General features: G+C 32.1%; 1 protein-coding gene across 1 annotated transcript; it reads right to left on the bottom strand.

Annotated features, from left to right (window-relative positions):
* On the bottom strand, positions 1 to 27,381 carry LOC127709432 (uncharacterized). Its single transcript, XM_052214968.1, has 8 exons — positions 27,295 to 27,381; positions 24,209 to 24,496; positions 20,949 to 21,185; positions 19,225 to 19,479; positions 15,100 to 15,381; positions 11,229 to 11,285; positions 5,995 to 6,070; positions 1 to 917 (listed from the first exon to the last, which is right to left on the bottom strand). Exons 1-8 carry the CDS (start codon positions 27,359 to 27,361, stop codon positions 284 to 286), a joined length of 1,896 nt encoding a protein of 631 aa, XP_052070928.1. The 5' UTR covers positions 27,362 to 27,381; the 3' UTR covers positions 1 to 283.

Below are 27,381 nucleotides of genomic sequence, written 5' to 3'. Positions count from 1 at the left end.
TTCTACAGTAAAGTGTCCAAATTATATGAACCTGTTTATTAAGCAATACAATTAACAAAAATTTGAAAGACTTGAATAATTTTACTATTTTTTGCAATTTCAAGTGTCAAATAATTGATCTCATCAAACCACCTATTTTTCTTTTTCTTTTGAATAGATAATAAATACTAATTCTATGCCAAAGCATTATTGGAATACTCGAAATAAATATTGAAACGTCAATTGGACACTAATTGCCAATTCCCTGGACATAGTAAATCACTTATATCTTTTGAAAGCTTTATCAATGTTTTGTTATGTTATAATCATCTTCAGTTGTCTGTCCAGTGAAGTGATCGTACTTGTCTTCCTGAAAAACTACTGTTATTTTGCTACATGCTGTATCATACACGTCATCAACTGTGTGACTGTAAACGCTGGCGTCGGAATCTTTAAGTCGATTTTTTCTTGCTGTATCGTAGACACATTCTTCAGAAAGATTGTAAGCATTGTCTAGATGCTCTCCCTTTATTTTGTTGTCAAATTCACTGATATTACTGGGTTTTGCGAGCTCGTAAGTTCCATTGATTGTTTCTTCATTCGATCTGTTAAATCCGGTTTCAGCTGTATCTAACATAATATAATCCGTCTTTAAAAGTTGATCTTTCAAACATCTGTCATTACCAATGTTTAAGGGTGAGACTTTTACATCGATTGTGGTGTTTAACACATTTTCGATATCGGTGTAATCATAGCCTTTGTTTATCACTGAACCATTGTATTTTTGATTCCTCGTTTTTAATTCTAGACGACTATCATTCCAAGGTCTGTCTTTCTTTACAGTAGTGATTTTCTTCGGTGATACTTCATTTAGTATATGTGTTTGTCTTTGATTGTTGTCATTTGACAGTCCAATGTCTTTTCTGTTACCAAATGATCTATTTTTTTATAAAATATATATTATTAACGACAACACAATAAGTAATTACTGTAAATGAAGTAAAATGTATTCGTTGTTTCTATAGAATATTGAAAATAACTTGGTAAATGGAGAATTGGGTTGTCTTATATCTCTGCAAACTTAGTAATAGCAACATTGTCAGAAACGATACATGTATGTTGATACGTCTTACTTATACTAAATTAATTGTTAAAAGTATTTTCAGTTATGATGTCATTTTGACGTCATAGCTATGTACTCTGACATTGGAAATCACATATGACTATGCCTTTAATTTGTGTTCATGTATTTCTGAAATAGATACCTAAACTGTTACTATAATTTAAACTTGTTCTGATAAAAATAAATGCAACAATGCAGCCGATATTTCCACAAAACGTAAAACATGTTGAGATACCAAACTTAATTTCTTTATGCATTAAGGTCATACATTTTGATTTGTGAATGTTCACCTTTATAAGTTTATAAGTTTAGAATACATCTTGTTCCATTGTCTTTTATTTACGTCATACTAGATTTTTTTGCTGTCATTCTTTTGTGTTAAAATAAAAAGTAAAAAAACAAAAAATACCGAACTCCAAGGAAAATTCAAAAGTCCCTTATCAAATGGCAAAAATAAAAGCTCAATCACATCAATTGAATGGAAAACAACTGTCAATTCCTGACCTGGTATAGGCATTTCCTTATGTCAAAAAATGGTGGATTAAACCTGGTTTTATAGCTAGCTTAACCTGACACTTGTATGACAGTCGCATAAAATTCCATTACATTGACAACAATGTGTGAACAAAACAAACAGACATAATAATTAAAAATGTCAAAAATAGGGGTACAGCAGTCAACATTGTGTTATAATCTTAATCACTATAAAACAAATATGTCGACAAAGAAAAACAAAATGGCATATCGAAAAAGCACATAAGCAAAAAAGAAATACAAGAATACAAAAAATTACCACAGCACAACAACACTTGGGCGGGATGCATAAGTACCGAGCCACGCCAAAACGATATTACCAAAAATGGACTAAACAGTAAAGGTTAATAATTTACAAAGACAGATAAAAGAACACTATAACACGTTATTGAGATGATAAACAACATCAGTACCTAGAATCTATACTTCAAGACCATCATGTATTATTTGTAAAGTTGATACGGAATATTTATCAACGAGGTCTTGGTATTTTCCGATAAATAAAAGAACACTATAACACGTTATTAAGATGATAAACAACGTCAGTACCTAAAATCTATACTTCAAGACCATCATGTATTATTTGTGAAGTTGATACGGAATATTTATCAACGAGGGCTTGGTATTTTCCGATGAACTTATTTAGAAAACGGACGAGACGTTCTTTGACATAACCCTGGTTCATCAACTTTACACAGACACTGGTGACGTTTTATAAAGTCTGGGTAGCAGCTGCAAGCTTTTGAATAGCGAATGAGTTGGGAAATGTATATCCCGTATGCAGGTGAAGCTGGTTTATTGCTACGAAGGAGGGGGAAATTGATAATTTCAAAATTGAAATTATCTCGTTTGTCATAGATTCTGGTACTGAAATGACCGCTTATGTCAAATTCGTGGCATAAGTCTAAAAATGAGGCGGAGGAAGCCGTGTGTGTTGTTTCTTTAATTTCTAGTCCTGGAGGATATATTAATGAAACCGAATAAAAAAAGTTTGGAATATAGAAATTGAAAAGAGCTTTTATTTTCATTACGTTCAACATCCTTGCAATAAATTACTGCTACATTGGTCAAGAGAAAGGAGATGCATTGTTTGTCGATATGTTAGGTCCATTCAGTGTTCATGTTTCTAAACATTTGATTATTTGACATTGGAGCTAACCTGATAAAGGAAATTGTATTGTGTTAAAGTGAAGTGTAGACAGTTCAAAAGTTTTATTACATTGTTTCCAATGAATTACTGTGATTTCCCAGTGAAATAAAAGCCGATAATGTCCCATAAAAAATATACTCGATAATTACACTCCTCTGACGTCATACAACAATAGGTGTTATCAAGACGTTGTCGATGACGTTACATCAAAATAAATTGTAAATGCGTAGAAAAAGATAAAGTCCCTTGCATTTTCTATTTTATTTCCATTAAAAAAGCTTTTGTCAATGTAAGAAAAAGAATAACTAATCGAAGAATTCAAATATCGAAAAATATTCAACTCACGACCAAATAAAACTGATAATTAACTCATGCGCTACGCGCATTAGTGAATAAATGTGTTGTTCGGTCACTCGCTGAATATTTTTCTATATTTGAATTCTTCGATTAGTTATTCTATAAATATTTGGCAACGGATTTAGAAGACATGATTTATCTAAAACAACAACATACGAATGATTACACTCAAACACTGATTGAGTCCAATATTTTCGTTTGATTTATTACAAAATTTGAACGGAAATAGTTCTATATCTATTGGTAGACATTGGGATATCTAGATTTGTAATAGGGGATCCTGAATTGTACTAGATGATTAAAAAAACACACATTTAAAGAAATATTTTGTTTTTCTTTGTAATGAAATAAAATAAAAAAAAATGATATTTCTATATGGTTCAACACATCAAATGTTTTAGTAATTATAAGAACATTCTTAATCAAAACCAAATTTTGTTTTGAAAGTATTTAAAATATTGTCTGTTTGATAAAGATTAATTTGTTTTGTTAATGGTGTCTTTCGTAACTTCTTCTAGTAGATATTGGATTTTTAATTTGCACTAGACAGATTCTGATCCCACGGAATTCCAATTTATGCTGTAAAATATCCATTATAATTTCCTCAATGTTTGCAGCAGCTATTATTATTAAACTCATAGATACAAGGATTAAAATTGTGTACGACAGACGAACGTTTGGTTTACAAATGACTCTTCAGTGACACTCAAATCGCAAAAGTTGAAAAAAGCCAAAACAAAGTGCGAAGTTGAAAAGCATTGAGGACCCAAATTCCGAAAGGTTTTGCCAAATAAGTCTAAAGTAATCTATTCCTGGGGTAGCAAATCCTTGGTATAACGTTCAGATAGATTTTGTTACTGAGATCCTTTGGAATTTTCCATACGGTTCATTTTTACTACCAACAGATGATACTACAACTGGTTGCCAGTCAGTGGTAATACTTGATTAAGTATATTTTTTTACTGATACAGATAACTTATACTAGGAGTAAAATTATCTCCCTTAGTCGTTCAAATTGTACTTTTCGTAGTTTTCGTTTTCTCTATTTAGTTTTCCTTAAACATCATTGCCTTACAGAGTGTTTTATTGATGGTCTTGAAACGTTGTCTTTACAATTCATAAAAGTATAACATTATGAACAATGAAATCATTACCAGTCGGTCATTTTCAAAATACTGCCTATTGAATATTTCTATACCGAAAATCTATTGGGATTTATTGAACATGTTCGAAAACCCGCGTCACCTTTACAGTTCTGGCCGTATTTTGTATACACGTTAAAAAGTGTTATATAGACAATATGTTGATCGAGTTCGAACTCCAGTGCCAAACAAAAACAAAATATTGCGTTACAGAACTTAAAACAGTAATTATGTTAAAATCGTCTTGTAAACGCTCTCGATTTAACAATTCTTAGTGGATTCTAAGAAAATATAAATTGAGGTTTTAATGTTAAAAATATTGAATTCATTCCTACAATTTTATTGATGGATTGTTAGATAATATATATTGTAAGGTTAATTTCTAACAATTTCTTTTTGTGTTCGAAAATGAATGCTGACTTAAAATTTTGGTGTGGTCATTGTCCTCGGAATTAAAGATTAGAGCAACAAAATATCACGTGCTTTCATGCTTACATTATGGAGATAAGCTTGCGTGATGTCCTTGTACCTTCTGTTGCACTTCAAATATTTCAATAATAGGTAATTATTCAAATTAACTTCGTCAGAATGAAATTATGTAAAGATACTTTTGTTGGTAAATTTCTGTATTTCAGAGAAAAAAACAAAATGTATGTTAGATTATTCATTCTGGGCAGATAAACTTCTATCTGGAATTTTACCATGAACGCAAAAAAAAAAATGGTGTGTTAAAACTTTAGAATGATTGTGCAAATATTTTCACCTGGCGAGAGCTATTATTTAGGCTTTAATTTTTTAAACACCTTTATCCTTTTTTTAATTTGTGAATTTAAAAAGTTTTTAGAAACTAAGGTTACAACTGCCCCAGTCAAGGTTGACCTTAAATGGGTTAGGCTATATATTCTGTATACATCACTGTTGGTTTATAGTTCCTTAATTACATGTTTATCCCAGCTTTCATTTGATTTTTTTTTAATTTTTCGCTGATGGAGGTTAATTTTGAAAAGTGCTCTGGATGTACTGATTCCACCTGGTGATAATTAATTTTACCGAAATGCTCTTCAAAGTGATTCTTGGAGTATATAGAAATAAGTGTATTTTTCAAAGTTTTCTATTGATTGATTAAATGGTGTTTTATGCAACTTTCAGCATTATTGGCTATTTTGTGGTGGTCAGTTGTTATTTGTGGAGGAAGCCAAAATGACAAGAAAGAACCACAGACCTTCTGCAGGGAACCTGACAGTCCTGGTCAATTGAGATTCGAGTCGAGCACACCTGCTACGTACGGGGTTCGAACTCACATCCTTAGTGTTGTTAAAGTTTTATAGGACCAGTCAAGATGTTGGAATACTTTGATTGTACAGTTCATATAGGCTTAGAAACAAACAAAAGTTCATCCGAAAGGTTGAGATCTAATACAGTAAACGGAAATATTCTGTCAGCTTGTGTTCTTGTGCTTGTTCTGTATCAAATGTGTTATGGTACGTACTCACAACACCGACTATGCTAGAAGAAAAATAAACTTACAAAATGAAAGCCTATTGCTTACTTTTGGTTGGTTATGCATGCAAGATATGTTAAACTAAAATAAAAAATAGATTAATAGTAAGAAAAGAAGATTTATATAATTATGAAGATTAAGATAATACTTACAAAATGAATTTACCTGCACTTTGTATTAGTAGCTGTTGGTCAGATAACATACTTACCTCCTTATGAAAATAATTAGTAGAATCGAGACAACTGTGAATGATAACAAGCCAACTGCAACTCCAATACCAATTACTGAAATGAAATATTTAGAAACAAATGAGGTCAAGGTACAGTAAATGGGCTATGTCATTATTATTCATGTTTTCATCTAAAATAAAGTAGGTGAACCTTTTTATTATTTCATATCAATCAAACCGAAAACAAATTTTATTACAAAATATCAATTTATAAGAAATATCTATGCATTTATAGTTTTAAGACAAATTTGGAAAACAATTTCATCGATTGTATGTGCTTTCAATGCAAATTAAATGTTTACCTATTTTGAAAGAATTCATGTAGTAATGTTTTAAAAAATAAAAGAGGTAACTGTATTTTTTTTAGTTTGATAGTTCAACAAGGCAATTTGTATGCAAATGTTATAAACACATTTTCCGTTTCAAATGTAAAGTAATATTTTCAAACGTATATACTAACACGTGGTATGTTTAAAACTTCCTTAACAGAGGAAATCCAGCTAATAGCGAGACGTGTTTAAAACTGTGCTGTTGTTATTGTATTCTCGAACAACTAGATGTTTACGTAGTTGTCGAAGTCTATCATATTGTTTATTTTCAGTTGAGCATATTCTCTTGATTCGCAATACCTGACTGAAAGAAATACCACGGGAGCAGTGTTAAGGATGGCACCTTTTTGGAGAGAGACATTAATGTTTGTCTGTTTTCTCCGTATGGAGATCCGTTATAATGGTTCCGTTCTGGATGTAACTCGTAGTATCAAGGAAGTTTATTTTCTCCATTGTTGTTTCCTGTGTAAATTTAATTGAATGGTGGAAAGAGTTACAGTGTTCTAGAAATTCATTCAGATGGACTTGAGAATCTGTCCATTTAAAAATCAATATCGTCAATAATCGAAACCATGATAATGGCTGGTATGGAGCACTAGACAACAGGCGTTTTTCAAGTTGCCCCATACATATGTTGGCATATGACGCGGCCATTTTTGTGCCCATACTAGTGCCGTTTATCTGTAGATAGTGTTTGTCATTGAAAAAGAAGTTGTTGTTCTCCAGCACTTGTTTCAGAAGTATAACAAGGCACTCAGTTTGAGGATTTTTGTTACTACGATTGTTCCATACCTCTTTATACGCTGCTATTCCTACGTCTTGTGGAATATTGGTATATAAAGAAGACACGTTCATGGATGCAAGTATAGTATTGTTTGGAAAAGGATAAATGCTTTCCATTTTCTTTAAATAATCAGTCGTATCCTGAATGTAAGAGGGGAGTTCTTAAGTGAAGGTCTGCAAATTCAGATATCTTTTCAGTTTGGTGACTATTTGCTGACAAAATTGGTCGACCTGGATTGCAGTTTTGTGTATTTTAGGCAACATATAGAATCTTTCAGCGTTGTCAGTTCTTTAGATGACAAATTCACAACAATATTTTCATTTTTTTGTTTTCGTCTTTTAAATTTTCTTTTTCTAGGGGCCTTATGGTGTGTAGTATTGATATCATTAACATGCGGATGTGAAGTAACAGTGTGAACTTTATCTCTTTAAACTTTCCTCCTTTGTTTTCCCTATGTTTTGATTGTTAAAATTCACGTGAAGATTAACCAAGAATAAAATGTCGCCTCGAAAAATTGAACAATCCAAAAAGTAGGGAAAAAGAAAGTATTGTTGTGAATGGATTACACAGATGTTTGTATCTATACAACATGGATAGCGCACTGCGTTTTAAGAAATCAAGATCTAGATCTTTAACTAAAAGGAAACTTCAAACTGAACATCATAAATCAAACTTAAAAAATATATCCAAAAATAAAACTGTACCAAAAGATTTAAATATCAAAGTGAGTCCCCAGGCACCGGGACAGAAATCCAATAGGTTTATGAGTCGTTGGAATGAAACTTTTGTTTAAATGTTCAATCCGGCTACTTCAATTATTACTTTCTTTTACGACCACAAATTACAAGCAAACTGACAATGAAATAACTGATATCATCAACAGCAGTCACATTTCACGTGAGGATTTACCAAAAATAAAACGTCGTCTCGAAGATATCGAACAAATACCGACCGTGCAAGGGCTGTTTAGCCAGTCAAGGTCGTTAAAAACTTCCATTTGTTGTCGAACAAATTGAGCAATCTAAACATAGGGGAAAACAAAGGAAGAAATTTCAAAGAGATAAAGTTCACACTGTTCCGTCACAGCAGCATATTAATGATATTCATACTACAAACCCAAAGGCCCCTTAAAAAAGAAAATTTAAAAGACGGAAAAAAAATAAAAGTATTGTTGTGCTGAAGAATCATTTTTAAGTAAAGGTTTAAATTTCTGTTCTGTCCCATCAAATGTAAATAACTTTCAGCTAGACGAGGACTTACACCAATTCGCTAGACGTTTACGTTTGAAAGATTCGTTCTACAATAGAGGAAAAAAAACATCTTGAAGAAGCCGGATTAACAGATTCAGATACTGATATGACCCGACAATTGTTCGTTCAAAGTTCACTTTTAGGATTTTGTATATTTTTATAATTCATGCTTTTTATTATCATTCCGAGTCGTCAAAAGTTACTTGTATTTTACACTTAACTATAATCCTTTCATTTAAATTAATTATCAAAGATTTATATCCGTCTTTATGATAAAAGATTGTGTAACAAAGAATATAGATAAATTGACACTAAGTGATAACTGCCGAAAGCCATTCTTGACAAACTTATACGAAACATGTTTTTAATCCGTAATCCCCGCTTTCGGCAAAACGCGAATTTATATTATTTGATAACAAGATATTTTGATTGGTTCCTTTTTAGCATGTCAATCAGTCTTTTGAAATTGTATTTTATATAATTATGTTTTTATGTTGTTATTCAGTTATGTTTTTATGATTGACATATATGGATGCGAAATAAATATGTAAACTTTCCAGCGACTTGGACTTTATCTAAACTACCGCTAGTTTCCCCCGAAACTAACTAATATGACAGAGGTGACCACCAACCTGGTCATACTGACGACAATGAAGAATTCCCGCCCATCCAAACATTTAGGAAGAACAGTTTATGGAAACCACCAAAAAGTAAAAACGAAAACTTGGAGTCATTTATTAACTATGTGAGGTCTGATATAAAATCCTGGATAACAAATAAAAGAAATTATAACTTATCCAAGTCAGAAAGCATCGCTTTGAAAACGTTAAAAGAACAAAAGGATATTGTAATAAAACCCGCCGACAAAGGCGCTGTGGTTGTTATGAATAAAACAGACTACATAGAAGACGGGAATCATCAACTGTCAAACTTCAATTTTACAAGCAATAAACTACAGATCCAACACAAAATACCATTCGAAAGATCAATACCACCCTTCAAGAGATGTACGACCAAAAGCATATCGATAATGATACCTTTGGCTATATTCGACCTCATGAGAACGAAACCATGGCTGGAAGATTCTACATGTTGCCTAAAATACACAAAATTGGCAATCCAGGTCGACCAATTGTTTCAGCAAATAGTCACCAAACTGAAAAGATATGTAAATTTCTAGTCCATCACTTAAGACCTTATGTTAAAGAACTCCCCTCTTACATTCAGCATATGATTGATTATTTAAAGAAAATGGAAAGCCTTAATCCTTTACCAAACAATACTATACTCAAATCCATGGACGTGTCTTCTTTATATACCAACATTCCACAAGACGAAAGAATAGCTGCGTGTAACGAGGTATGGAACAATCGTAGTGACAAAAATCCCCATACTGAGTGCCTTGTTACACTTCTGAAACAAGTGCTGGAGACCAACAACTTCTCTTTCAATGACAAACACTGTCTACAGATAGACGGCACTAGTATGAGCACAAAAATGGCCTCGGAATATACCAACATATCTATGGGCCAACTTGAAAAACGCCTGTTGTCTAGTGCTCCATACCAGCCATTATCATGGTTTCGATTTATGGACGAAATTGGTTTTTAAATGGACAGATTCACAAGACCATCTGAATGAATTTCTAGAACACTGTAACTCTTTCCACCATTCAATTAAATTTACACACGAAACAACAATGGAGAAAATAAATTTCCTTGATACTACGAGTTACATCCAGAACGGAACCATTATAACGGATCTCAATACGGAAAAAACGGATAAAATCAATGTCTCTCTCCAAAGAGTTGACATCCTAAACACTGCTCCCGTCGTATTCCTTTCAGTCAGGCATTGCGAATCAAGAGAATATGCTCAACTGAAAATAAACAAAATGCTTGACTTGGACAACTACGTAAACATCTAGTTGTTCGAGGATACGATAACAACAGCATTTATACAGCTTTCGAAAAAGCAAACAGAACAAGCCGCCAAGACCTTCTGGAGTACAAAGATAGGAATAAAGGAGTCAACAGAACACCTCTTGTACTCACTTAACATCCTGATTTTAAAAATGTGTCATCCATTGTTCGAAAGCATTAAAAATTATAGAGAATGACTCCAATTTGAAAAAAGTATTTTCCTAACCACCAGTCATGGCCTTCAGAAAACCTAAAAACATCCATGACAAATAAGTGACAGCTGTATTAATAAAGCAACCTACTACACCTCCCGGTTGCTACAAACAATGTGGGAGAAGAAATTGCTTATGTTGTAAAGCTGCCAATACTAGCAGTTCTTTCATCAGCATCATTACAAAACAAAGTTATACCATCTCGCTAATTCCAACTGTAAAACGGAGAACTCAATTTATCTATTAACATGTAACATCTGTGGCATACATTACGTGGGAGAAACAAAGGACAAATTTGATATTCGGCTAAATAACCGTCGAACTTGCAACCTTAACAGAAAAGATGTTAAACATACACTTTCTAAACTTTTGGTGTTGAGATTACTTGATAAAATTTACAAAAGAAAAAACGTGTGTCGTCATTTACACCATTATCATACGTTTGTAATAAGGTAATTACATAATTATTGAACTGGGATGGCTGAACGCAAAACGACAAGAAGATAATGTTCCAATTGTATTTCATGTCTTGTAATATACGTAATACTATACATATGATACAATATGTAAATCTATTGTGAAATTTGTTTCAATAATTGAATATCAATATTTGCAGATCCCATTTAAATAATTTCATATGTTTTAGAGCTATCAATTATATTTATGGTCGTAAATTAAGGTGATAATTAAAAATACATAATATACTAATAGTTTACCAAGCACTGATTCCTTCGATGTTTCAGTTACTTCCGTTGATGTTTCTTTTAGGTTATCTAGAAATAAATATACGTATTATTCTATAAAGATCTTCCCACATCTTAACAAATACATTGAAAGTGCATTGGGAAAAAATAAGATTGAATTTCAATTTACAATTGAATGAAGTGTTTTGTCAACTATTATCGCCCTAGCATGCTTGAAAAGAAGGTTTGTTCTCAAGTCTGGCGAATACCGCCCCAAAATGGCATTTGGTATGTTATAATTGTTGATAATTTATTAAAGTAAGTAATTCATTTAACAGTTTTAAAGAAAAATGAAGATACCATGGAAGACAATAAAATTACAGCCGTCAGCTGATGAAGAACACTTTATTCTATCGTCAAAATAATAAAGGTTCCGATGTCCCCTGTTTTGCACATATTCTATATGCCCAAAGGCAATTATTAAAAACATTTTATTTCAACTTTGTAATAAATGTCTTACAAGAAATATAGGCATGAGTTCACTAAAAAAGTTATTTTTCCATATATTTCTATATCCAAGGGCATTACTCCAGTAAAAATAGTTGGTGGGGACGCTTCCAAGACCTAGCTGCTTTCAGCCTTTGCAACAAACTTATTCAAAATTCAACTAGGAAATCAGGTATATCTATGAGGGTGCTTACAATGCTATGTTCAAAAAATAAAAATTACATTCAAAAGAGATACGACTCCAGTAAAAATAGATCAGTGCTGGTTTTCGAACTCAACTAAGACATTGCTGATATAAACCTATGAAATAAATTTCATACCAATCCGATAAGAAATGTAGGTGTGAGAGTGCTTACAATGCAAATTTTCTATGTCATTTATATTTCCAAGTTGATCAACACTGATTTTAGAACTTGTCCAAGACATTGTGCATACAGGTATGAACCTTTGGGTTACATTCCATAAATATCTATGATGAGCTTATTTGCAAGGATTGTACAAATTAAAATCATCCGATCGTAAATTTTACGGACGCCATCACGAGTTGGTTGACCTTTATGGAATATCTGTTTCACAGATGATGGCGGATATGTTCCAAATGTCGTAATTACAACCCCCTTCCGTTTTTTCCCGAATGTGACCTACCGAATTAAACTTATTACAGGATTTGTACTAACATGAGCAACACGACAGGTGCCACAAGTGGGGTAGGATCTGCTTACCATTCCGGAACATGTGAGAACACCCCGAGTTTTTGGTGGGGTTCATGTTGCTCAGTCTTTAGTTTACTATGCTGTGCTTTGTGTACTGTCGTTTGTCTGTTTTTCTGTTGGTCTTTTTTAGCCATGGCGTTGTCAGTTTATTTTCGACTTTTGAGTTTGAATGTCCCTTTGGTATCTTTCGCTTCTCTTTTTCGAAGTGCTTTTAATGCAATGACATTGCTCCTGTAAAACAATTGATCAAGGCGGATTTTCGAACTCGACCTACCTATTGCTAATATAAAACCTCGATACATTTTTAATAATCGGACAAGAAATTTAGATTTGTAATGCGCCTTCAACGTTGTTTTTCTTATAATTGATATTTCTAAGGGCCATAATTCCTTGAAAAAAAATAGTGCTAGAATTTTACATAATTTTTCTTCTTTATATATACCAGATTTGAACATTAATAAACTAATGTTGCCTTAATTTATATACGGATTACTTGTCTGTAAAAGAATTGTACTGAACGTCGTGAAGCATCATCTTATCAAGCCCAGTAGAGGGTTTCTTAATTCCACGGACAAACTGCATCCTATGTCATCCCTCCACGAGTACAATTTTTTCCTCGTTTATTGAATACAATTTTTAATTGACCTATCTGTTTTCATAAAATTAGAGCAAACGATATCAATTTTGCTTTTGAAGTATAATACTTTTTTAAACCTTTATAATAATTTAACAATTTCCTATTATGATATTGGTCTTAATTTGATTGCAATATTCGGTATCAATTGAAAGCATAAGATACAATGTTTATCTATAAAATGATATACCATGTCTTTGAATGTCATACAAGACAAACGTTTAGCACTTATTATAAAAGAAAATTTGGCAATACATGTAGCCCCATTTGCATAATATTTAGCATGTCTTGTGAACTGCTCTAGAATGTTGTAAATAAATTTGTTTATTTCTTATGATTCAGCTTTTACTAACATCTTATCTAGAATATTTCGAAAAACACAATATAGTCCATTTGATGTTTCTATTCATCTACAAAATGTGTCTGCTGCTTAAAACAATCTTTGAATTTAATTACAGCGTTCTTTACTATTTTTTTACTATCGTTTTGATGGAAATGTTTTTTGTTTTTCTTTGTTTTTCTTTTCCGTGTTTTTTTTTTAAGTTGTTACGTTTCCTGTCCTTATTTTATACCTTTTGTTTATCCACTGATCGAGACAAAAAAGGGGAAGGGTTAATATCTAATGAAAAAGTTTAGTCCCGCCATTTCCATGTACATGTACTCATGCGCCTGTCCCAAATCAAGAAATTCGTCAATATTTGTTTTATGGGTTTTTTCATTTAATTTTTGACAATAAGGTATTGATGGCAGAAAAGTTCAAAAGTTTTTCTCTTTTAATTTCCATAGAGGCGTGTTTGTCGATTTCATTTCATAAAAAGAAATTACTCTCAATCATCCGCTATCGCAATTTTCGACATGTGTAATAAGGGAATCATATGTGGCAGGATCTCTGGTTATTCTGGCGGTGAACATTGAACATTTATCCCTTCAATCGACCGTTCTATTATATAGGAATAAATTACAAAACGTGTGTCTGACGTACAAAATATAAGCCTGGTATCTTTGATGATTTTATACACAAATACTGGTGAACAGATAACATGAGGCAATAAACGTATAGTATACCACCAGCCCAGTAGTCAGCACTTCTGTTTTGAGTTCTCTATGCATTAAACTTCGGACTTTATTTGGCGTTTCTATCTTTGTTAATTCGACCGTCACTGATAAGTCTTTTGTAGACATAACGCGTGTCTGGCGTACAAAATTGTATTTCTAGTATTTATGACGAGTTTATTTATAGTCTCCTGGAATTCTGTTTCTGTTGTGACCGAACGGTTGTATTCAAATTATTGTTTACACACAGTTTAACTTGGGGTTCCATCGCGGTACGATGTGGTAAAGACATGTTGATTTCATTTAAAAACTATTTTAACGATTGGGAAGTTCAAAAAGTTTTTAAATTTTATTTATTTTTATTTCAAGGTACTAAATTTGTATATGTCACATACTTGCACGAACTAGTGATTTAATATGAATCATAATGCAATAACCTTTAATAATTTTATTTACACAGATAGAAGGATTTAACAGTCTGTAAGAATATCATTTTGGAAACATGCACCTTAGGACAACTGATTCAGTGTACATGTATATCATAGGAATTAAAGGAAATGCCCACTAAAATATTTCATCCAATGACTAGTTGAGAAAATCATCTGTTGAATAAATATAGGAAATATTACTATTAAATAAATTTATACAGCAAAAAAAGAATTCAAAAACCATTCTTTCTCTCTCATTTGTTATTGTTACATAAAGTTTACATTGTAAAAAGTAAAATATCAAAAATTCTGAACTCAGAGTAAAATTCAAAACGGAAAGTCCCTTTACAAATGACGAAATCAAAGGTTTAAACACATCAAACGAATGGAAAAACAACTGTCATATTCCTGACTTGGTACAGGCATTTCCTTATGTAGAAAATTGTGGATTAAACCTGGTTTTATAACTAGCTAAACCACTCACTTGTATGACAGTTGGATAAAATTCCATTATATTGAATAATCAATACATTGAATATGAGTTAAAAAGTGAACTGCAAATAACTTACTTTGACAGAAGTATTTGACTTTGAACGTATTCATCTCAAAACATTTCCCCCGATCTTGTAATAGACGTGAAATTGATTCACTGCATATATCTCGATTTTTTGTCTTATTGCACAAATCAATAACAATCGCCTGGGCTGAAGAATAATTACCGGAACACTCATCGGATAATTGTCTATCAAAATAGATTTGAAAGTCGTCAGAGATACGAGAGACCGTAGGACATTTTTCCAACTGCATTGTATTTCCTACATCTATACACGTCTGAACGTAATGTGGAAAATCTGAAAGAAAGCATTAGATTTTAAGCAACAGACAATCATACTTACAGTGAACCGCAAAATAAGTTGAATCTATTAAATATATACCGTTCAACATGTTTCACAACATAAAACACTTTATAAAGGATAAACTAAGATAAAGCTTGACTACGCAATGTCTGACAATAATTTTCAAAATCGATCCCACCACCGGGCCTCATCTGACAATATTCTTTTCAAGACCTGACAGTAATTTTTAAATATTTAAAAAGCTCGGCAAGCCTTTGCGTTTTGAATTTAAGAATCAACTTAATTTTATCTAGCTGTTGAACATATCGTATTACACTTGATGCAGTTGACGGAATCTATCTTTGTTATTTATGATAACATTCTTTTAAAATGCATATACCCTCAAATCGTTTGTTATATAAAAACTGTTGTTTTGCACATCCCTTTACCATCATATGTGCTTATATAATGATAAGCTGCTTTGAGTATTACATGCTACTTCATAAATGTGTTCTCTACGCGGTAAATCAATAATAGTTATTTTGTTCACAATGTTTTGCGTTCCCTTACCAATCCACTCACATGTTGACATGATGTCACAAAAGAATGGGCTTGATCCCTGTGTGGGAAAACCAAACACTTGATTCTGTAATTTGCAGATCTACACTAACATGATTAAGGAGCTAATTTTCGGACGAAGTATGATTTGTGTAAATTGTATCGTTAGCCCTGTATAACCATAGGTTCTCTGATTGAGAATGTTCGTCGTAAAGTTGTCACATGTGGACGTATAGTTGATTTTTAGTTTGCACAAGTCACATCAGGTAAATAACGTTAAGACGCAAATTTGATAAATGTATTCAATTGTTTTTTGGGATATATACATATATATATATATGTGTGTGAAATTATCATCTTTTACGACAAACACAATCAGCTGATCTGCAAGGTAAACCTCTGCTTGGCACTATACATTATGTACTGTGTTAAAACCCTAAATAAAGACAACGAGGAAATAATTCAAAGGCACCAGGGAGTTACTTTCAGAAGGAACGAAAAATGGAACAATAATATTGAAAGTATAATTACAAGTTAAAGAACTACAATTATAATTTTGCGTACACTTAAATACCGACTGTACCGAAATAATTTATCAAAACCTAGCTTTTAATAGACCCATGTTTGAATATGCCACGGACGTGTGGGTGGGATAATTGTGGTATATGATATTCAAATGAATTAGAAAACTTGAATATGAAGCTGCAAGATTTGTTACAGGTCTATCAATTTTCATTAAATCCGAAACTCTGTACTCCTAGGATGGCTGCGAAAATTTGATTAAACGTAAAAGAAGAAGAAAATTACATTTAGTGTATGATATGAATCAAAACTTATACTTCTGAATACGAATGTAATCTTGTCGTCTCACCATGTGTGTCCTCAGTTGTTCAAAGTATAACCAACTATCCGTTGCGAAGCGGTCAAATATCATTGTTCCAATTTTATTTCTTCCTCAATACGAGAATGGAATAATCCTGATCTAACATTCGTAACATCGACTCTATATCTAAATTTAATGATGAATTGAAAAAGATAGTCTCCAGAGTAAAGTTGCAACGTATTTTCTGTATTATTGAGTTGAATATTATCATATCTCATTTGCGATGTTTCACTTCATTCTTAAAATATGACATTATACTGAGTCCAGCCTGTCAGTGTGCATCAACCATTGCGAATGTTTATCATTTCTTTTTCGTTTGTTCAAAATAAACTACATGTAGAGGTTTACCTAACGGTCTGAATTGGCTTCCTGGATACTTTGTATTAGATAGTAAACAAAACTTTGAACTTTCTAATGAACAAAATCTCTTAATTTTCAAATATAAGATTTTTACCAAAGGTCAAATAGATTTCTTGTACCTTCATGAATTGCTATTGATACTGACATGGACTATCATCATCGCCGACATCATCATTTAAAACGAATCATCACAGAATAATGTGATTTCTCAATCTTTGCTCCTTCTTTTTCTTTTTATCAATAGGTCGTATGATATGCAATACATTTGTTTGTTTCACCTGAATGCTTATAACATTATAATTATATATATAATTATATTGTAGTGCTTCAAGTATGGATTTTACTTGTGAATCGTTCGTTTTGCTTAGATTTAGCAATACAAAATGTTTAAACTAATTCAACGAAGATAGTCATAAGAACTCCCTAACGAAAGCTTTACTTTATACATCCCATTTGCGCGAGTGGTCGAGGACGCTTGTTACTATGTAGGATCCGTAGTTGTTGCCAAAATTTCACAGAAGCAGGGGGTTTGAATCCCGCTGAGGAAAGAACAAAAAAACTTGCTTACTCAAATTTGTAAATCTAACATTGTTGGGCCAAATTTCAGACGCATTTCAAGATCTAGATATATGTTATGCAAAATGACAAAAGCTGGTTTGTCTCCCATAAAGAAATATAATTCTTACGATGCAGTCACATCAATATTATTTATTGATATAAGTCTTTATATGTGACAACTTTTCAACATATGTATATATATTTGTATTACTCATGAAAAGAACTATCGGTTGTATCATATAATTGCTTTCACAAGCCATCCAGATCCCCATAAAACTATATATACTACTTATGACCAGATGTATTACATTATTGACTACAACATAATCCGTTTCTCCTTAGGGTGTTAACCTCACCCAACCACTCAAAACAGTATTTATTTCTCCTCTCAAAATATGTTTGGATCTTCACGGTTCAACGATAAATATAATAAATACTTATGATGAGATGCATTGGTAACTGGCTTCCCCTATTTTCCAAAAAAAAATTAACACTCTCTATAATGAATAATATTTGAATGTGAGGTAAATGCTGTCAATAGAATATATACTATTCAGGCGGGTTCAGCACAACCCTTCAACTCTAGATCAACTATGTTGAAATTATTTCGATCCATAAAGCATATATATTCTTTTTCCTAATGACAGGGTACATTGTGTACTGAATACCCCCGTCTCGAAAGCGTTCATTGCTTATCTTTTAAACTGTCTTAACCGATCACAATTGCCGTCTAAGACAGTAGTTCGGGTTATATCAAGACTAAGTAAGCATCATCATCCAAAAAAAAAAACTTCATTGTCGTCATAACATATTGGTTTAAATTTTCACAGTATGTGTCTAAAAATTAGCTTGAGACTTTCTAATTTGCCCCATGCTAACGATTTTGACTGCATGGCTACATGACGATATGTTACATTAGATTCATTTAATAATTTTCCGTTAACAAGGAATTAAAAAACAGACAGACTTTATCGTGTAGCAACCAAAGAAAGGTACACATGAATTTTTTTTCGCGGATTTCTGCATAATCAGGTTATCAAGAGTCTGGGAGAATTAATATTCTACATCTCTGAATAAGCATGTACATGACTGCTTTTAAAACCACAATTTTTAAAGTTTTACATCCAAATTTAATGCTATTATACTGTCTGCTACTTTTGGTTTATAAGCTCTTTTTTAATAAGTTTTGGATTTTCTAATATGTTGGCCTCGAGACATTCATTGTCGAAATGCCCAGCTGGTGCAGAAAAATTAGTACCGTTAATATTATTATAAACAAGTGATATTTTACTTAGCAGAAGAGTAATGTAGTTCAATGTACCAATTACGACAAGGACCTGTTGGTCCTGACAAGTGCAAAATAAGGTGTCTACGCGACAGCATACAGGCCAGGTAAAAATTGACTTAAAAAAAGTTATCTCTGGGATTACCAAATTATAAACAGTTCCTGCTCCATTGATGGCAACAGTCGATTCGGTATTCTTATTTTCTTTACTTACCACACAAGGAAACATTACAGTATTCCCATCGTATAGTTGAATTAGTTGTATAACACCAAGGCCCATGACGTGAATTATCAGGATTACGACAGAAGTTTTCTTCTTTCTTCATTGATTTAGTATGACTATGGTCATGAGGTTTGTCTGAATCCCAGCGCTGACAAGCAATGTTATCCCGTGTTTTATTTATAACCCCGTTATATTCAGCTCCTTTTGTCGTTAATTTGCATTCTAAAACTATGTATTGAGCACCATCTAAGAAAAAAATCGACAATTAATAATGGAATAACAATAGGATTAACCTATAAGGCATTATAAAGAACCTATTAAATGATCTCCAGCAACATACAAGTGAATATAACTTTGATACCAAAACAATAATGCATAAATACATACAACCATGGACGAGGTTTTTAATATGAAGGATACATAAACCAGCGTAAAACTGTTTCGCCGATAGCTTTTCCGTATGCAGTGACTTGAGCTCTGAGACCTCTTGATAAAACTTCGTCAACCGCAATGTGCAAATGCGTGAGAAAACCCGTGTTTAAAGAATGTACACAAACGTGCACTGGAAGATAAATAGTGTTAATTGATTTAAAAAGAACAAGTTAATACATCAAATCATTAAATGTATGATTTCACGTGCTCAACGGGTTTGTGTTGATTGTTTATTAAGGTCACGTTCAATAAACCTCGGCAGTAAAACACGAATGCTAATAAGCAGTGAAAGTTTTCACTGAATGGAATAATTTTTGTCGAATAAATGTTATTGATTCGTAATAATTGTAAAACAATCGTGCATAGATGACATTAGTATATATACATGCATTGGTTCAATAATTTTTATACCAATATAATTTCACGAAACTCGTTTCATATGACTTTAAATATATCAAATATAAACTCAAAGGAATTGAAAAAGCAATATTTCTATCTGAAATATTTTTACAATTAATATGATAACATTTTCTTTATTTGTAATAATTACATAAATGTTTTCAGAATCCGTAATTTTTATTGGTAGAAATCAATAGGAGGCGTTCTAAAATTATATTTAATTTTCAAATGAATGCAACAATCATGACTGCAGGTGCTTCCCATGACAACGTCGCAAGAATGTATTGGAAAACAAACGAAAAGCTTGTTATAACTCGGAATTTCTTGGTTGTAGTATACTATGTATTTATAAGAATTGAATGCTTCATTGTGTAATTTTATAGGGCTTTAAAAGAGTTGATCGTGAGTTATTTTGGTATGAACGCTTCTAAGTAAGATAAGAACAATAAGCATTTAATTCGTAATCAGTTATTTTACTGTACATAACAACACATTCAACTTAATCAATCATTCAGTTTTGAGCATGTACATTGATATAAGGAAATAGGGGGAAATGTTTAGAACACAAATATTTACGCCTGTCTAACCTTATTATATAACGAGGAAACAATAAGGTCATTACGAAATACAATATTTGAAAATGCACCTGGGACATTTTTATTTGACACATGTTTTATCACTTAACGATTTGAAACCGAAAACTTTTAAAATTGTAACAGAAATGCAACGCACTGCATAGTGGACAAAGAAATGGAAAGATGTAATACTAAGTAATACACAATTAGTTTGATTTCTGTCGAATGATGTTAGAACGTTACATTACAAAAAAAAAATGTACAATACACTAATATACACTAACTAATCGAAAATCATAACAATTTTACCACAGAAAGGAACATTACAATATTCCCATCGTAGGTTTTGATCAGAAGTATAACACCAAGGACCCTCTGGTTCATTGTCCGGGTTACGACAGAAATTCGCCTCGTCCTTTATCAATATATTGGACGTGTGTTCATGAGGTGTTTGTGAGTCCCATCGTTGACAAGAAATATTTGATCTAGTTGTATTTATAATTCCTCTATATTCGCTTCCTCTCTTGGTCAATTTGCATTCCAAAACTGCATTAAAGATTTATGTATTATTTAAGATATATTAATATAGTATTACTTAGTTTTATCTTATTTTGGTGTGTGTTATATTTTTACTTCAGATAAGGCCAATTAAAATTAATTGATAGATTTTCATCCCCGCCCGCCCCTCTGAAATCGTCCCGCCCCGATTTTTTTTATTTTGAAAAATTTACAATTTCCGGAATTTGTTCATTTCCGTTACCGGTAATCGTCAATAATTTTGTTTCATTCAAAACTTCCTGTTTCAAATTTCGGTTTTCGTACTTCTTCGAGTAATCAACCAAACATGCAAAATGATTAAGTCGACATATTCTGCTGCTCTATGATGACACCATATGATCGTCTACTGAGAATAGAGATTGATAATGAGAAGGGCGTGAAATATTCAGGTTACCAGTAATACACGGTGTCCAAGAATGCAAATCGCGGTATTTCACAAATTTCTGTGATTAGAAAACCGTGGATTTTTTGTATTTATACAATGACTTTGTCTATGGAAATTTGGACTGTGAATGATATCCAAAGCGCAAGAATCGTGGAACACATTGGTACAAAAAACATGACTGGATTAAAGAAATTGACACAAGCACGAAGTTGTTAGATTTATGACTGTATATTGTGTTCAAAAAATCGACAAAGCCCTTAAAATTTACACATGGCTGTCTTTTTTTGTTGACAAACAGCAAACACCCTCTGTCCCTATACCCTCATTAAGTCATTAAACAACTTCTTTTTTGTTTAGTTCATGTTTTACATTGTAATAGAATCATGTGCAAAACAGTGTAGCCGAGACCATTGATTGGCGCGCTAAAATATCCCATTGACTGGGTCAGATTAGGTGAACGTTCGTCTGTAACGCCCACAACTCACGACGTATTTATTATAAACATTTAAACTGTGGGGTTGCCAAAGGGTCTCAGTATATATACGAACTACAGTGCACAGTATATTATATACATATTTTATTTGCGATCATAAAATATACGAAGTCGTCCATTACTATGTAAATTGGGTCGATTAAAAAAAAAGCAGAATATGTTTCTGTTGCCATGGGTTTTTCACAAGTATAGTAGTTAGCAGAAAAGATCACCAAACTATACATTTTACCTATTCAAAAACGTAAATGCAAATTTCACAAGGCTTGATCCAAATAGCCTTCTTACTGTCTAATAACTTGCAAGTACGAAAAAGACAGGAAAGAAGTATATTTTGTCTATATGTTTTGTGTTTGCACACTTTTTAAAGTTGATCATGCATTCGTTCTAAAATAAAATTTTGACCAGATAAAAGTTAAAAGATGACATAATTGGACAACCGCAATTGTTAAATCGCTTTGACGTCCGAAAAAAAGATAATAATCAACACATCCATTGTAACTTTTAAAGCCAGTTAAATCCTTTTTTGCTGAAAGAACGTCCGATATCATAAAAATTCATTATCAAAACATAACAAAAACACAAGTAAAGAACGTTTAAGTATTCAATATAAATCAAAACACAAAGGTTATTCCTGATTAGTTTTTCGAATTATTTTATTCAGGCTTTGAGACCCTTTGGTGACCCCACAGTTTAAATGTCTATATAAATACGTCGTGAGTTGTGGGCGTTACAGACGAACGTTCACCTAATCTGACCCAGTCAATGGGATATTTTAGCGCGCCAATCAATGGTCTCGGCTACACTGTTTTGCACATGATTCTATTATATTTGCATATTGAATAAGCACCAACCCTATTTTTTTCAACACTGTTTGAGTTTTCATTTTATTCTCAGACTGTACTCATAATACTTGTGTTGCATACCAATGCATTTGCTTCATTTTATGGGGACCACAAACCGTAGCTTGGAAAGCAAAATAAATTTGGTGTAGGCAGTCCAACTGAAGAGAGCATTTATCCACGTTGTTGTTGTATACTATTAATAGGTTTCTAAAGCGGCAATGCAATTGCATGTAGAACAGTGGTTGCCAATCAGAGATATTTATTTAAGAATTAAAAAAAAAATGAACGATTCTTTATACATGTTTATACATGATATTAGCTTATTATTACACTTGCATGTATGAAGAACACATCAAAAGAGTGTTTCATATGAAATAAAATTTAAAAAATAAAATCCTCCCACCCGCCCCATTTTTTTCAAAAATCTGGATGAAAATCTACTAATTAAATTTAGTTGGCCTAAACATATGTTTAAGACTGGTTAGAAATATGTACTCACTCAATGAAGTTATCAGACATCATTTTTCAGTATGTATTTTATAAAATGTCATATTTTCTTTAAAAAGTTTATATTAACTCATCTCTCGTCATATTTTTCAATTTCCACATAAACTCAAAAATGCCTGCTGTTTACTTTCCTTGGTGATTTAAATTTGTAGAGACTTTTATTTTCTTATCTTTTGTCCATTTTCTAAATGCATACATGTCAAATACACTTTAGTCAAACTATTTGTGTGACCCTTGTTGACTCCTTTTATACTAATTCATTACTATGTCCTATCTAATATTTTGAGTATGAGCAATCAACTAAGCTTTTAGTATACTACCTTTATAAATATCAATAACAGTTGCCGTTACGGTGTGTTTGTTGAAGTTCCTATTTCACCGTGTCTGAAGTAGCACGGCGAAAATGTTTAGACTCGATAATATTTAAATGTTTCAGTTCTCGAACAAACGAAGTTCAAGCATAATATACAAATATATACTAGTAAACAATGAAAAGTCACAATTCTTCAATTCGCGCATCTCAAATAATTTAAGTGCATCGGCCCATTTTACTCATCAAAACTTCTAGAATTTTTTTTTCAATCCGATAATATCAAGTCCCGAAAAAAATAGCCAGTATAAACTTTAAATCTATATCAACATTTCCTTTAAATTATAGAGTTGCTTGAACATTTTACATAGTCACTTGCCTAAAAAGGTGATGCTATTTTGTGTTGTTACCAACGAATAATAAGTAAAAAAACAAATCAAAACGACCAGAGCTTGACGTATTTTGAATAAATACCTTCTGGTTTACAACTGTTAGAAAAGTTGTAAAATCCATGTTCCAACAAACAGTCATGAATACTCATAGTTTGCATATCAATTCCACATGATACATTTCCATTGCAGGTGTCTCTTATATATTCTGATTCTTCTAAAGTAAGATTACATTGACCATGTCCATTGCAATAACAATTAATTTGTCGGTTTTCAACATAGATTGCTGTTATGTTAATGGTCGTCTTCCTAGGACACTGCATTATTAATGCATTATCTTGTTGAATCGATACATGAATGGCGCTTAAATGATCTACAATAATAAAAAATAAAGATTGTAAGAGTGTTAAATATGAAGCTCTAACATGTATATCAGGGTAGGAAACCTACGTCACATAATACGTCTTGAACACACAAAATAATAACAAAAAAAGGAAAATACCACATGAAGGTAGATTGTTTTCAGAGAACATCTTTTTCCATAATACATTGTTAAAGAAATACTTTACCCGGTGATAGTTATTGTCTAATGTCATTGTAGTCTTAAAAGTTTTCTCCATAACTTCAAAAAAACTGTCCGTTTAGAATTTTTTTCGGTCAAACACTCGCAGTCGAAAACTTAACATTCATTCCTTATATTATGAAAGATACAATATAGCATCATTTCACAACATGAAGAAGACTGACGAATGAGATGATGATTCAATAATGAATTAATGCATTGAAGTGTTTTCGGAATCCTCATTTACATAGTATAGTTTACAGAATTCTGAGCTTAAAATTGACCATCGCCATTGTTTTGAAGTAAATTCAGAGACGTTCACTCTAACTATTAACTCCAAAGGTTCCCGGATGTGCGATAAATAGAATGCTGATATTTTTAACATATTATTAGATTGCTGTTCCGATACGTATGGAAATGAACACTATAAAACGACAATTATTACACTTTTTTTTAGTTTATACAAATGACAAGAAAGAAATCAAAACTATCCTTACATATTAGAAAATCGTATCTCATTGTATGATAAACAATACATAAGTCACCCAGACTAGAATGGATAAGGTACAAATCTGACCAAGTAACCTTTAACAAAAAATACTTCAATTTAAGTCCAATTCGAAAATAACATTCTCAAATTGAGCTTTTTTCAGTTAACTTTATACGGATTACCGAATTGTGATAATTTCAAAATTATTTTTTTAGTCACTTTTCTATATAATAATATGATTTACCTAATAGGAACCCCGACTTCCACACGAGTTGCACAGGCCAGAATAAGCTATCCTGCCGCCCGTCAGCGTTGTCAAAATTTAAATGACATTAATGGTTAACTTGTGTTTTCTATTTAACATCAATATTTGAATAAACCATCAACACAAGCTGCATTGTATGATGTCCAGTCTCATTCCTCTATAACGACCTATTTAAATCAAGTATAATACAGAGCTCAACCTATGTGTGCGTGTGTGATGCTCCTCGTAAAGATGCATTTTATTTTTCTTTGCTTACAATAAATGCACTGATATTAGGAACGTTTATTAGTTCGAAATGATTCTCTTTAGTATAATCAAAATAAATATAAGCAAACATAATAACCATGTCAACAGAAACCAATGTTTAATTTTTTTTTAAGAGTGTATTTTCCTTCCATGCTGTGTGTAATCGCCTCTTATCTCATGTTAATCTACAAATCTCTGTATGACGATTGTAATTTCTATATTTAGCCTCTTTGAAAAACAATTATTATAAACTATAGGTAATATTAATTGTTATTGATAAAAAAAACTTTACTTCTTTGATTTTGCAATAGGTAGATATTTGACCTGTACATCTGTACGTATGTTTGCTTCAGGAAATAACAACACATATTCTTTAATGCAATTTAGAGGTGTTTTACACTTTGAAGAGAATTTCATCTGTTTAAAACAATCAATACTTTTAATAATAAAAAACACTCCAACAACAACAAAAAATACATGGCTGATGTGTCTACTGACTAAATCAAACGGATGTATTTAAACTCTGATGAATCAATGCATAAGAAGTTAAATTATATTTAAATTGTCATTGGGAAGAGCATGAAGCAATGAAATTGCTCACGTTCTCATTGAAGACATGCGGTTAAAAATTGCCCTGTCTTTGGAGAAATGATATATCGCATGTCTATTTATATATCTGGGTCGAGGAATAAGAAGACACCACTAATTATAATTTAGAAGCATATCGGAAAGACGTCTTAATTGTTTAATTGTCAGTAATTATTGTTGTTTTACGGAAATCTAAAAAGGATTGGGAACAGTGAAATTTGCTGTTATTCACAATTGGATACATATATTGCTTCAAAATACCGAGTACAAATATTTGTGACTTTAAAGAATTTCAGAATGTAAGGTAAGGAGAGATGTTATTCATAAAAATGAATTTGCAAATACATGCGAACAGCGTATATGACTGTAAGAGTTGTATGATAATTGAAGTCTGAACTGTATCTCTTTCTATGCGTTTTCCAAAAATTATAGCAATCCACGACAATTACCCTTTGTTATATGTTTTAATGTATTAGGAAATTTTAAATATTGAATGATTTATAGGAAATCTGGATTTATTTAATTGGTTAGTTGTCTTGATGGGCTTGATTGTTTGTGTTCAACGTCGATTTCTGCTCACTTGGCTACATCATAACGGTCAGTTTCATTGGTGGTGGGAGCCAGTGAATCCAAAGAGAATTATCGACCTTTAGCGTGAAAATTGTACTAGTCAATTAAGATCGGAGTCGAACACTCCTGTCCACGAGCGGGGTTCGAACTCCTATTATCAGAGCAGAGACTCAGTGTTCCACGTAGATTAACTATTTAGACCACTGGGCCTCTTAAACCCCTTTTGTTGTTGTAATACACAAATGTTGAAATTTTAAATTAATAATCGTCACCATAATGCTATGCTTCATTAACCTTCCTGTACTAATACATGAACGCCACTTGATTTAACAACGATATATACTTCAATAATGTCATTTATTTTACAGCTGTATAAAACTAAATAAAATGTCTATTATAACATTTTGATCGTGTTATTAATTTAAATTGTATTTAAAACATTTTGCTTACCCGGTTTAAATATAAGAAGTGTTAGAATGGAATGAAAAAATAAGCTCCACTTTGATAACTCATGCATTTTCTTCGGTAAAACTTAAA

Source organism: Mytilus californianus, unplaced genomic scaffold (genome assembly GCF_021869535.1).
Source record: "Mytilus californianus isolate M0D057914Y unplaced genomic scaffold, xbMytCali1.0.p SCAF_7, whole genome shotgun sequence".
NCBI classification, from domain to species: Eukaryota; Metazoa; Mollusca; class Bivalvia; order Mytilida; family Mytilidae; genus Mytilus; species Mytilus californianus.
The sequence above is the reverse complement of the archived record's forward strand: the minus strand, read 5'-3'. Positions and strand labels throughout refer to the sequence as shown.